The sequence below is a fragment of the Oryza sativa genome, chromosome 11, assembly GCF_034140825.1.
Source record: "Oryza sativa Japonica Group chromosome 11, ASM3414082v1".
NCBI classification, from domain to species: Eukaryota; Viridiplantae; Streptophyta; class Magnoliopsida; order Poales; family Poaceae; genus Oryza; species Oryza sativa.
This window is the reverse complement of record NC_089045.1, coordinates 7,329,011-7,341,651: the sequence shown is the minus strand read 5'-3', so window position 1 is coordinate 7,341,651 and position 12,641 is coordinate 7,329,011. Positions and strand designations below refer to the sequence as shown.

At 45.2% G+C, this 12,641-nt stretch overlaps 1 protein-coding gene across 1 annotated transcript; it reads right to left on the bottom strand.

Moving 5' to 3' along the window:
* Positions 1-10,054: 10,054 nt before the first annotated feature.
* On the bottom strand, positions 10,055-12,438 carry LOC9268573 (putative serpin-Z6A). Its single transcript, XM_015761065.3, has 3 exons — positions 12,113-12,438; positions 11,435-12,006; positions 10,055-11,343 (listed from the first exon to the last, which is right to left on the bottom strand). The coding sequence occupies exons 1-3, from the start codon at positions 12,255-12,257 to the stop codon at positions 10,528-10,530; spliced, it is 1,533 nt and encodes a 510-aa protein (XP_015616551.1). The 5' UTR covers positions 12,258-12,438; the 3' UTR covers positions 10,055-10,527.
* Positions 12,439-12,641: the final 203 nt, after the last annotated feature.

Genomic DNA, 12,641 nt, shown 5'->3' with positions numbered 1-12,641 from the left:
TTTGCTCTCTCTCTTCATTTAATATCTTCCATGTAGGAAAATATGCTGACATGGATCTCTTGTAGAGAGCCTATAGATAACCATTGTGGGTGCCCTTAGCGCTCGCACCGGGCTGGAAAGCGAGAGATTTTTCTCGGACGATGCGCTTCAACCGAGCGATAGAGGAGCCGCCCGCTTCATTCTCTCTCTTCTCTTCTCACTCCTCCACCTAGGATTTTGATGACATGGCAAACCCTTCAGCCTGCTGATTAGGACTTATTATACCTGCTCTAAGCAACAGAGCAAATAACATCACTACACAGGCCGTGTTTAGTTCTTTAATATTTTTTAAGTATGTGGACCCATATGTTTTTCGGACCAAGCCTGTCTCATTGAGGCCAGACTTTCTTCTTTTTTACTCTTATGATGGGCTTGGACCTAATTCAAATGAAGGGCATCTACGCTGTAGCAAGAAAACATGGACCATGCAAATATAAAATTTCTATACCAAATATTTCCGTGTATTTCTCTCAAAGAAAATTATGTGTATAAATTTGTATACTAATTGTTTCTATGTGTAAAATTGCTACAGCAAATTTTTCCATGGTGTAAAGTTTGCATACTAAATGTGTTTATGTGCGTAAAATCCCTACACTATTTTTTCTATGGTATAAATTTTATATGTGCAAAGTCTATAGGTATATAGTATATGCCTACAAAGTTTATACACACAAATGAATTAGGCTAAAATATTGTGGGTTGTATCTATTGGGCTGCAAGCGAACGAGCCAGCTAGCACGTCGGTCGAAAGTAAAAGGTGCCCACGCACACGGACTGGACTTGTCGGAATTTACCCTCTATTGTGTTCATGCTACGCGAACATTCGTATACTAGACGCGCCCCTTCTGCACTGTGCTTCGTGTACACTGCGCGCAACGATAAGTTGATCAATCTCAACTCTAGCATTGACAAGGGATGCTCTTATTTTAGAGTTCTCTATCTTCAAATCATGAACAGTAGAAGGGAAATCCAAAACAGCCCTCGCGTCGCCCTCGCGCGGCTGCTCGGGGGCGAAACCCTAGCCGCCGCCGCCCCTCCTCCTCCCTCCTCCGTGCTTCGCCGCCGCCGGAGCTCGTCGACGGCAAAGCCGGGCGACGCGCTGGGATGGCGGCGGCGGGGCCATCATCCTCGGCTCCGTCTCGTCCCGGCGCGGGCGTGGCGACGATGGCGGCGGGACGGCGAGGTCGTGGCGATGGGACTGCGCGGCGGTGGGGCTCTCCACCGCGACGGTGGCGCGGCGGTGGGGCTCCCCGTGGCGGTCGGCTCCAGCGACGGCGACGGGCGACGGAGTCGCCAGATCCGGTTGCCCCTCTGGCCGGGGTGACCGGTGACGGGCTTGGTCGACTCCGACGCCGCTCGGGCGTAGGCGGATGGACCGGTGACGGGCTTCTCCGGCGTGGGCTCGTCGGCGACCACGGCATCGGGTCGGCGGCGGCTCGCATTCGTCGGCGGCGGCTCCAGTCCGGCTCTCGGTGGCGCGCTCCGGCGCCGGCTGCCGCTGACCTGGCTGGGGGCTGCCGACCTGCTGCGATTTTGCCGGCGACGGGGACGGCGCCTCCATCTCCCTCACTCCTATTTCTCCAAATCCGGTTCCCCTCTTCTTTAGTTGTTCGTCTTCCAGTGCTCACCGGCGGTGTGGCGTCCGCTGCCCTCTTCTTAGGTCCTCCTCCCTTCTTAGGCTAGGCTGCTTCCAGTCATTGCCGGGGAGCTCCTTTGTGTGGTAGGGGTGGCGGGTGGAGTTGGTTTCCGGCGTCCTGTCTCGCTGGTCGTCGGCCGCGCCGTAGGTTTGCTGCAGTTGGGTTCCTGTGTGTGAGGTGATCTCTGGTCGAGCTGCAATGTGATTGACTGTTGAGGCAGAGTCGGAGCTGCTTGTCTTGCAAGCTCGGCAACGATGACCCTCAACAGACGTCCAGGCAACACGATGAGGGTTTGGTGGTGGAGCAATTTGAGAGAGTCTCGGGTGAAAACCTTGCCTAGTGTTTTTCTAGGTTGATGATATCAACGCTTGTGGGTGCCGTTTCCTCCTTGGAGGTATCATCATGATGGCTCTCTCTCCCTTCAGGTGAAAACTGGGTTCCTTTTGGAACGGGCGTTGACAGCATTATTGATGTTGTTCCCTTGTCGAAGGCTTCGCTCAGAAGATTTCTGCTCCGCTAGAGGATGTTTGGTGGTTCTGGAGACCTCGTGCATTATGTTGTCGAAGCTGCTTGCCTTGGGCAAGCTCGGCAACGATGACTTTTGTGAGGTCTCAATAGTTGTTTTCTTTTCCTTTTCTGTATAGGTTTTCGCCGGTTTCCCATTTAATTAACCGTGCTTGTTTGGTTTTTGGGCCCGGTTTCTCTTATTAACTGGGCCAATTCTCTTCTTCTATAAATTCCGGCAGGAGAAACTCCTGTCGTCGGTTCCTCAAAAAAAAAAAATCATGAACAGTGTAGACAAATACGGCGTTGTCACCGGTTCATATCACTACCAGATATTGCATCCATCATTTTGCTCATTCAAAAATGAAACAACCAAGGGTGTGTTTAGTTCACGTTAAAATTAAAAGTTTTGTTAAAATTGGAACGATATGATGGAAAAATTGGAAGTTTGTGTGTGTAGAAAAGTTTTGATGTGATGGAAAAGTTAGAAGTTTGAAAAAAGATTGGAACTAAACTCGACCCAAGTCAAAATGGTTCAAACATTAAAGTAATCGACCAAATGACATTCACAAACTACTCACCCGAGCCCTTGCACAAGATAGCTAGGAACCTCCGAGATGGATTGTTCTCGCTCCATGAAATCCACCGGCCTCTGAACCAGAATCACAAATAACAGCAGGCGAGTAATTAAGTGGCGTTTTTTTCCCTGCATTGAATAAGAGATGCAAAGGTTTTACCTTACTTGGATATTTGAGACGCCGACCGTGCTGTGCTCCCACTCGAGCCTGCCATTGCTTCGCTGCTGAACCTCGCTTCAAGCTCTCCGCACCATGTCCCCTGCAACCCACTTCGTGTGCTAACATGACATGCCAATTTGCTGCAGTGGTGAGGTTCACCTAACTGCAACCCTAGTCGACAGGGGCTATAACGTTTTAGCCCCATCCAAACCCCTCTTGCATTTTTTTTTGAACGGCTGCCGCCTGCCTGCATCAGGCCTTGTTTAGTTAAAAAAAAACTTTTCACCCATCACATCGAATATTTAGATAAATGCATGAAGTATTAAATGTGGACAAAAAAAAATTACATAGTTCTAACGGAAATTGCGAGACAAATCTTTTAAGTCTAATCGCGCCATGATTTGATAATATGGTGCTACAGTAAACATTTGCTAATGACGAATTAATTAGGCTTAATAAATTTGTCTCGTAGTTTTCAGGCGGAATCTGTAATTTGTTTTGTTATTGGTCTACGCTTAATACTTCAAATGTGTGTCCGTATATCCGATGTGTCATGCCAAAAATTTTTGTTCACGAACTAAACATGACCTAAATCGGGAGAATTTAGAGTATTTACTACCCAATTCACATGCCCTCTATAATATGTCATTAGGACTACTAATTAGTCTATTTGGTAACATTTTCTCTGTTTTATATATTTCTCATTTATTAATCCCATTTGTATTTTTTTTCAAGCTTTGTGGACCGTTTTGCCCCTGGGCCACATGTCAGAACAAAGGGAGAGGTTTTCTCTTCTCTGGATCGATCGATCTCTCCAGAGCACCTCCGCCAGTGACTGGCATACTCCGCCTCCAACGCTGAGTGCCACCACCCTACCGCCGAGTGCCACCGAGCACCGCTGCCGGAGCGCCACCACCCCGCTGCTGAGCGCCGCCACCAAGCACCGCCGCTGCCCCAGCTCGATGCCCCACCGCCGAGCGCCACCACCCCGCCGCCGAGCACCGCCGTCGGCCTAGCTCAATGCCCCTACCGCCTCCACTGCCGAGCGCGCCCTAGCTCCAGGACTAGGAGAGCACCGCCACCCCGCCGCCGAGCACCGCCACCGATCGCCAACACCGGCCTAGCTCGAATCAACTTTGCATCTCCTATCAAAGCAGATTTCGGTGCCGAGTTCCAGCAAGTGGTCTCTTAAGGCATTCCAGAAGACAAGGGTTACATATGCCAGGAGGAACAATTACAAGCACTGGAGTTGGACATTGTTGATTCTGAGAACTGTGGCGGTGGGGGCATCGGTGGTGGCGCTCGGCGGCGGCGGAGTGGTGGTGCTTGGCGGTGGCACTCCTCGGCGTTGGGGGCGGGGTTGGTGGCTCTCGGTGATATGGGCCCATGGGTATCATGACTAGAGGGAGGAAGCCGTCGTCAGGACCACGTGGCATTGCCCCCGAGGGGAGTCGGACCGGGGTGGAGCGACAGCTGCCACCTCCCAGTCGGTGGTCAGGCCGTCATGACCCCCTGCATGCACCTGCCAACATGCGCGGGTTAGGTGGGCACGCCTAGCGTGCAACTAACAACACTTAAGGCAGGAGCTGCAGCCCCGCCACGCCGCATTTAATGCGAAGTGCAGGAGTGGTTGACAGGCTAAGTGACGCTTGAGTGACCGGTGTGATAGGGTGAGTGCGCCTGCGCACTGGCCCTTTGTCAGGCGGCGTGTGGCCGATGCCGACTGGTCACATCATCATGATGAGAGAAATCGCGCCCCGTGTGCAAGTCGGGGACAATATCCCACTCTAATTTAAATTAGGGTATCCATTCCTTGGTGGGAACGGGTACCCAAAGTCTTTAGATGGTTAATGGGAAATGACGCACTCGTCCCCCGTGTTTCCTGTTGTGATTTGATACGGCCATGCTGGAGCGCCGAAGGCATGATTTCCTTTGTCAGAGAAATAAGACGTGTAATAAAAGTAAATGATGTCTTCCTTCTTCCCTAGGTAGATCGTTTGGGCCACTGTGGTAACCCCTTGAGGTATAAAAGGAGGTCCAGGCCTAGTGAAGAAGTGGAGGATGACTCTCGGATAGATCCAACAAGTACATCGCGCTCCTCACAAATCAAACACACACAGGAGTAGGGTGTTATGCTTCTCAGCGGCCGGAACCTGTATAAATCTATTTTCTCTCATTGTTCTCGAGAGGCCCGACCCCTCTTTCTACCAACCCTCGATTCTCACCCGCTGCCCCCGGCCGAACTGAAAGGGGGCCCCTTTAGTCCCCTGCTCTAGGAGTTCACTCTTCGACAGCGGCACACGTCGGCGGGGTTGGCGGCGCACGGTGACAGGGTGGTGGCGCTCGTGGCCCGCTACGGCGGAGTGGATGTCGATGCTCGGGCAGAGAGATCGATCGATCCAGACTTTGTTCTCACCCTTTGTTCTAACAGGTGGGTCTAGGGGCAAAACAGTCCACAAAACTTAAAAAAAATACAAATGGGATTAAGAAAAGAGAAATACATGAAAAACAGATAAAGTGGTACCAAATAGACTAATTAGCAGTCCTAAGGATATATTATAGAGGGCATATGAATTGGGTAGTAAAAAAGTTGAGGCATACGAATTGGATGGTAAATACTCTAAATTCTCCTAAACCGGAGAGATGTTGGCGGTTTATTTTAACTTTAATGCATTTTTTTCCTATTCGATCATCGGAGATGCCACCATGATTAGATCTAACACGCCAGAATAGAGAGCCAACGTAAAAGATACTCCCTATGTCCCATAATATAAGGGTGTGTTTGGGTCACAGTCATACATGGATGAGATATGGCCATCTATACTTTGTTGGATATGCCAATCTAATTTTTTGTTTGGTTTGTATAGATATGGCGATCCAATTTCTTGGTTGGAGGGATATAACATGGATGGGAAAAGCCAAAAGTTAGTGAGACCAATTTGTCATATATATTTTTTTATCAAAATATAATCATTCGAGATCTTGTTTTAAAGATTTAATTATAACAAATATAATGGTGTAATCAAATCATAAATTGAATAAACGGTTTAGGAGAAAAAAAATCATTTAGAGCTTGCTTAACAAGAAATTAAACCAACCACAACCAATCAGAATATGACACATCACCCAGACCAAAACTGAGTAGCTTCATCCAGCCAAATCGATCGGATGCACTCATCCAGCATATCGAGGGAATATTTCATATTGCAGGTCGCCCCATCCATCATGCCCTCCAATCAAACAACACGAAAAATCGGGCGGCCATCTCCCATTCAGGCTCATCCACCCAATCGAACACACCCTAAGAGCTTCTGGGTGAATGTGACATATCCTAGTACTATAAATGATTTTAGGTGGATGCGACATATTAATATGAATGATTTTGAGTGGATGTGACATATCCTAGTACTTCACCAAAATCCCATATATTATGCAACAGGTATACGTAGTACTCCATCCGTTTCACAATGTAAGTCATTCTATCATTTTTCACATTTATATTGATGTTAATGAATCTTTATTAACATTAACTAGGAAGGAAGCCCGCGCAGATGCGCGGGCAATTTATTTTTTGTTTATAAAAACTACCGAAAAAAGTCATATATCATCATAAAGAAGCACATATTACCTCATAACTTTACCGTAAAAGAAGGAAATATTTATACCATGAAATAGGCCATAGATTTTGATATACTAAATGATAATGTCTATCATATTCAAACAAAAATCACATTATTTCAGTTATATGTAAACTTACCTATCATCATCCTTTGCAAACATAATATGAGTTTTGATCTTTTTTCTTTTATTATACATCAGTTTTGATCTTTTTTCTTTTATTATACATCTAATTCACCTATACATGTTCATGGGTATATACAAAGGAATACTCTATATTGTCAAAATTATTTGTACTAATTGTTAACACAATTTATATGAGAACGACATAATTAAAAAGATAAAATATGGTTCCATATGACATTTTTGATTGTATGTATGTTTTTTTTTTTGCAAATGGTAATCTCTTGTATGTACGTGCTTTTTTATGTTTTTTTGACAAATATTTTTCTCTCATATGAGGTATGGTGTGCGTATGTGCATTCATAGGGTGGGTGTGCACACGTTTATATGTCTGCCTATAATTGCCTTTTGAATTGTTAGTTAAAAAATATTTTCAAGAAAATTGGTGAGGGTGGCATGAAGCAGCGCCATGGCAGCGTGACTTATTCGTCAACCTTGCAAATAGCGGTCGATACATATATGCATAATTTGAGGAAAACCTTAGGGCTACAAAGAAAGAAACAAAAAACTACCAAACAGGGTGGACCATATATGCACTCTTCTTTTTTGATTTTGATATCTCCGGTGTATGTGCGTGCATAGAGAGGGATTAGCTGGTTTTTAGGAGCGAGGGCTTACGTGAATATATCTAATTTAATGGTTGAAAATAATGGATTCACCGGTTTAAATGCAAATCGATGGCTAGATGTTTTTTTCCCTTATATTTTTTCTTAAATTTTCTCCTATTTATTAGAGCATCACATGGTATCTCACAAGTGTTTGTAGGAGTATAGGAACGCTATTACTTATACTCATAATCTACTTGTAGTCAACTATCGTTTCTTATGATTTTGTGGCATCCTCTATTTACCTATCATTTTTTATTAATGGTTGCCCACATAGTATCATCATTTATCTTTGGTGCTTGATGACACACGTGCTTATTGGATGTCAACTAATTATTAGGTGCATTGTGCATTGATGTATCATAAGCAATATAACTTGATGATTAGTGACATGGGTTTGTATATAGAGCTTATTACGTAGGATTTAGCGGGGACATATGATTGATATATTATAATATTATTGATTCAAAAAGTATATTTTGTACCACATATTTACTTTTAGTACATAAGTAATAAATTTATGGTTATGTTCTAAAGTGCTTATTGGATTGGCTACTCCGTTATTTGTCATGACCATGCTTACCGAATTGCTAAATGGTGTGTACTTTAAAAAATAATTTTTATTATATAAGTTTTCTAAAAAACAAATAAATCTATTTTCAAATTTTTAGTATTAAATACTCGATTAATCTTGTGCTAATGACTTATGTCGTTTCGCGTGCCCTGGATAAACTAATTCAATGAGCTAGATCGAACGAAGTCAAAGCCCTGGATTAGGTGTTGATATGGTGTCAAATGAATATATTTGATCTTCAGCTTTCTAATAATATATGAATAGAGTAAAAACATAATACATGAAAATATATTTATGATAAATTTAGTAATATCCTTTTGCCATATCAGTATTTTTTACAATAGGGAGTGAGTAATTTTTGAAAATTCTACACACAGTTGAAGTTGTTTTTATTTTGGAAATTGTAAGTCTAATTTAATTATAACATAATCTATACTTTTAATTTATTTATATTTTTTATGGATGTTTCGATGACATGCGCCTAATTTGAATACAATTCAAAATAGCATATATTTTTACAACTTAAAGCATAGTTAATATTTTTTTTAGTTATTAGTTTGGTTCCATCTAATCTAAATGAGAAGAAAAAAAAGGAAAAATAAGCATGCGGGACCCGGCGCGTGTATGTACCGTACATATGTACATATTTTTTCTTAAGCAGGAATACCTGTGTACGTAGGTATGTACTTTTCTTAAGGAGGAATACCAACGTATCTAATGCATGTATATTGTCCGGTAGTGGCATTACGATGTGGGAGTAATTTTTAAGATAGATCTAATGGTTGAAAATAAAAGATCCACCAGATCATATAAAAACCGATGGTCGGATGTTTTTTTTTTACAATTTCTATGATTTATTAGAGCACCACATAGCGGTTTAAAAGCGTTTATAGGGTACTATGTGGCGGATTAGAAGCGTTTGTAGGAAGTTTATCCTCTTGATTACTTTTTCTCCCTTTTTCTCTTTATGAAAATATTTACAACAATAATTTTTAAATAACCACATCCTTCTAAATTATGTATTTTTAAATAACCACATCCTTCTAAATTATGTATATTTATTTGTGACAATATATTTTTTATCGTCATAATTTTTAACTTTTAAATCATACGTTCATTTCTTTTATCTATTTGGATCATTGTGTTATTTATGATAAAAATCACAATTAGAATTTATGACATATGTTTTCTACTTCACTCGTAAAATGTATATTCTTCTAAGTTCTATTTACTATCCTTTGCATGTTATTCAAACATATATGAAAAAGAAAGTGATTATATATTATTTCATCATGTACCATTTCACTGCGCTGGCATGCATAAATAAAATAGAAAGTGCTATATATTGTTCGATCGACTTTTTAAAGCCTCACCTATAAGAAGAATGCCCGCGTAGCTGAAAACATATATTTTTACATCATATATTTTTTATTGTAGCGTAGCTGAAAACATATATTTTTACATCATGTATGTTATTGTACATTTTTTTACCATATTTGTGGATTAATAAATTTTGTTTTTCTACAATAAAAAATACTATTTTAAAAAACCATCTATTTTTTTCTACCCATGTACATATATTTTTTTAGTCTTAATTATAGCTTTTCTTTTTACTTGCATATATACGTCCGTATTTTTTTAAAGTAAACAGGGCCTTTTAATAGTTTTCTATCGTAGATACGTTTTTTAAATGAACAGTACCTCTTTTTTTCTTTCTTTTTTTTTTTGCAACTGTGAGTACTTACGTCAGATTTTCCTTCCTTTTCCATTGTACGTACTTAACTGGGATTTCCCGGTATAAACGATTTCACTGGTATACACATGATATTAAGAGGAAGCAAATATATCTAATCTAACGGTGTAAATAACGGGTCCACCAATTTAAAAGAAAATCAACGGTGAGATTATAAAATGCCACGTGGCAATCTAAGAGCGTTTGTAGGAACACCATATGGCGGCTTAGGAGTGTTTGTAGGAAGTTTAATAGACTTTTAGTATATAATAGATAGATATGAATGTGGGAAATGCTAAAATGACTTACATTGTGAAATAGAGGAAGCAGTAGATATGATATGCGGCTAGACATGTTTAATTAGGTTGTGACCAGTACGGATCAAGTTTTTATCTACAAATCAATAGCTAATGTTGGATCTGATGGACGAGGAATAACCGAATAACCTATTTTGAATAAGTTATCATACAGGCCCACATGAAGAACAATATGTTTTCTGAAAGAACTTAAATATCTATTTCCCATCGCAACTTCGCAAGCCAAGGTACGGTACTTTGTCCGCCTTATGCAGTCCATTTAACTACCCACGCAGTTTTTCTTAACAAATCAATCGCAAACTCTAATTAACTGAAAAAAAAGAGAAAAATTCTCACTTTGCTTTTTTTGGGAATTTTCTAATTATCTAATGTTTGAGAAAAAAAAAGAATTTAGCGTGCAGTCCATTTAAATACCCACGCAGTTTCTCATTAGAAGAACAGTTTTTCTTTTTTTTTTTTTTTGGAAATTATCTTTGAGAATAAAAAAGAGAAAACAGTTTTTTTTTTGGGACGGATAGAAGTAGACATTAGCGTTAAGACTCGAGCAATTTCCAAAAACAATGATACTATACTTCTGTTGACTAAGATTTCGTCGGGTCAACGACATGCCCCGCGAAGAGTACCGCGCCCGACGATTCCTCCACCACAAAGAAGGCGAACGGATGGTCGGCGACGAAGTCCTCCCTTGGCGGCGGCGGCGGCGCATACCGCGCCGCACCTTCCATTAACACTGCCGTGGCCGCCGCCGCCTCGGTGCCCTCCTCGTTCACCTCGATCACGGCCTTGTGCAGGACGTCCGACACGCGCAGCGGCTCGCCCTCGATCATGTCCGGCAGCTCGGCCCGATCGAACACGGCGTTCACCCCGACACCCCGGAGCGCGCGCACGACGCTGCGGCTGAAGGAGAGCTTGAACCTGGGGATCCTGAACTCGCCGACCTCGACGCGTCGCACCGGCATGTGCTCGCTGAGGAAGCCCTCGCCGCCGCCGCCGCCACCGGCCGCCGCCATCCTGTCCTCGAGGCTGGACAGGCCGTCGCGCTCGTCGGGGAGGAGGATGTACATGGAGTAGTACCGCGGCGAGGGTTGTGGCGCCGCGTGGTCGTGGGCGTACGGCATCTTGAGCACCTTGAACCCGTCGTGCGCCGCGATGTACTGGTCCTCGCCGGTGCGCATGAAGTCCGCGTCGACGGTGCCGTGGCCGTCGAGGAGGTGGAACTTGTCCTTCTTGGTGTCCTGCTTTCGGAATGGCGTCTGCCATGTGCCGTTGAAGTAGATGGCGCTGGTGACCACGAGACCCGTGTCCGTGCTCACCGACCCCGGCGGGAGGATCGTGTCGATGAGGTTCTCCGTCGCGGCCGCAACCCAGCTGTTGATCTCCTTCCTCGCTTCTTCCGGCTGCATGGAGGATTGATCGAGAGGAGATCAATGGCGGGTGGGTTAGTGACATTAGATTGACATAGATTGCGTCACAATGTTATTGGCTTACGTTGGCGAGGAAGTCGACGGCGCGGGTTGCGGCGTTGAAGGAGGCGGCGGCGGCGTCCCGGAACGCCAGCTTGAGCGACCTCGTCCGCTCGTGCCAGAGGCCGCACGCGTGCGCGACGCGGGGCCCGCCCGTCGCCGTGCCGCCGGCGAGGGCGCGCGCGATCTCGGCGGCGTTCTTGGCGAGCGCGTCGCGGGACGGCGCGCCGAGGGCGGCGAGCAGCTCGGTCAGGGTGGTGCCCCGCGCGCCGGCGGTGACCACGGAGAGCGCGGAGTAGATGGACAGCGGCGAGAAGACGAGGTTGCCGCCGCCGCCGCCGCCGTCCTCCTCCGCGGAGAACTGCTCGGCGAGGCGCAGCGATATCCCCATCAGGCCGGAGGCGGCGCACCGCCGCGAACACGCCTCCGTGGTCGAACTGTTCCCGTCCTTTCGTCCGCCGCTCGTCGGAGAGTCCGATTCCGGTCGCCACCACCTGCCCCGACGGCTCGCGATCTCCCCGAGACGAAGCAGCAACGAGCGAGGCGAGAGGAGGAATCGAGCGGAGGAGGAGGAGGAGGATCCAATTCCAGGAGAGGCTAGACAGATCAGAAACGAGGAGATTAACGCCATGAAAACAACGAACAAATCGATCCAATTCCAGAGAGAAGAAAGAAACAAAGGGGGAAAAGATAAAAGCCGTACAGGGGAAGCGGAGGTCGAGCGGGTGGTCGTCGCGGAAGAGCTCGCCGCCGGCGAGCACAAGCACCGCGAGCACGTAGACGAGGAACAACACCACGAAACCCTGGATCGCGCAGCACCGGCGGCGCGGCGGCGGCGGGCTCCCCATTGGACGGCGACGGCCGCGGCAGCAAACCTGGCGGCCGGAGACGGAAAACCCTAACCCTAGAGGAAGCGCGCGCGCGACGGGCACAGCCGGAGCGGAGCCGCGGGTGGACGGCCGGCCGGCCGCGCGGAGGTCGGAGGAGACGCGGAGGCGGCCAGGCGAACCAACGCGATGGGTGAAGGACGGGATTGGTTTCTAGTCCCTCGAGCAGATATCCCCTCGTATATCTTTTTCTTTCAAACTCGATGTAAATAGTTGTGAAAAATTCTAAAAAAAATAATAATGTAGAGTATAATGATACCTACTAGTCTACCAAAATTTAAGTTCAAATTCGATCTACACATTGAGAAACAAAAAAGACAAATTTAGATATAAACAGTACACTAC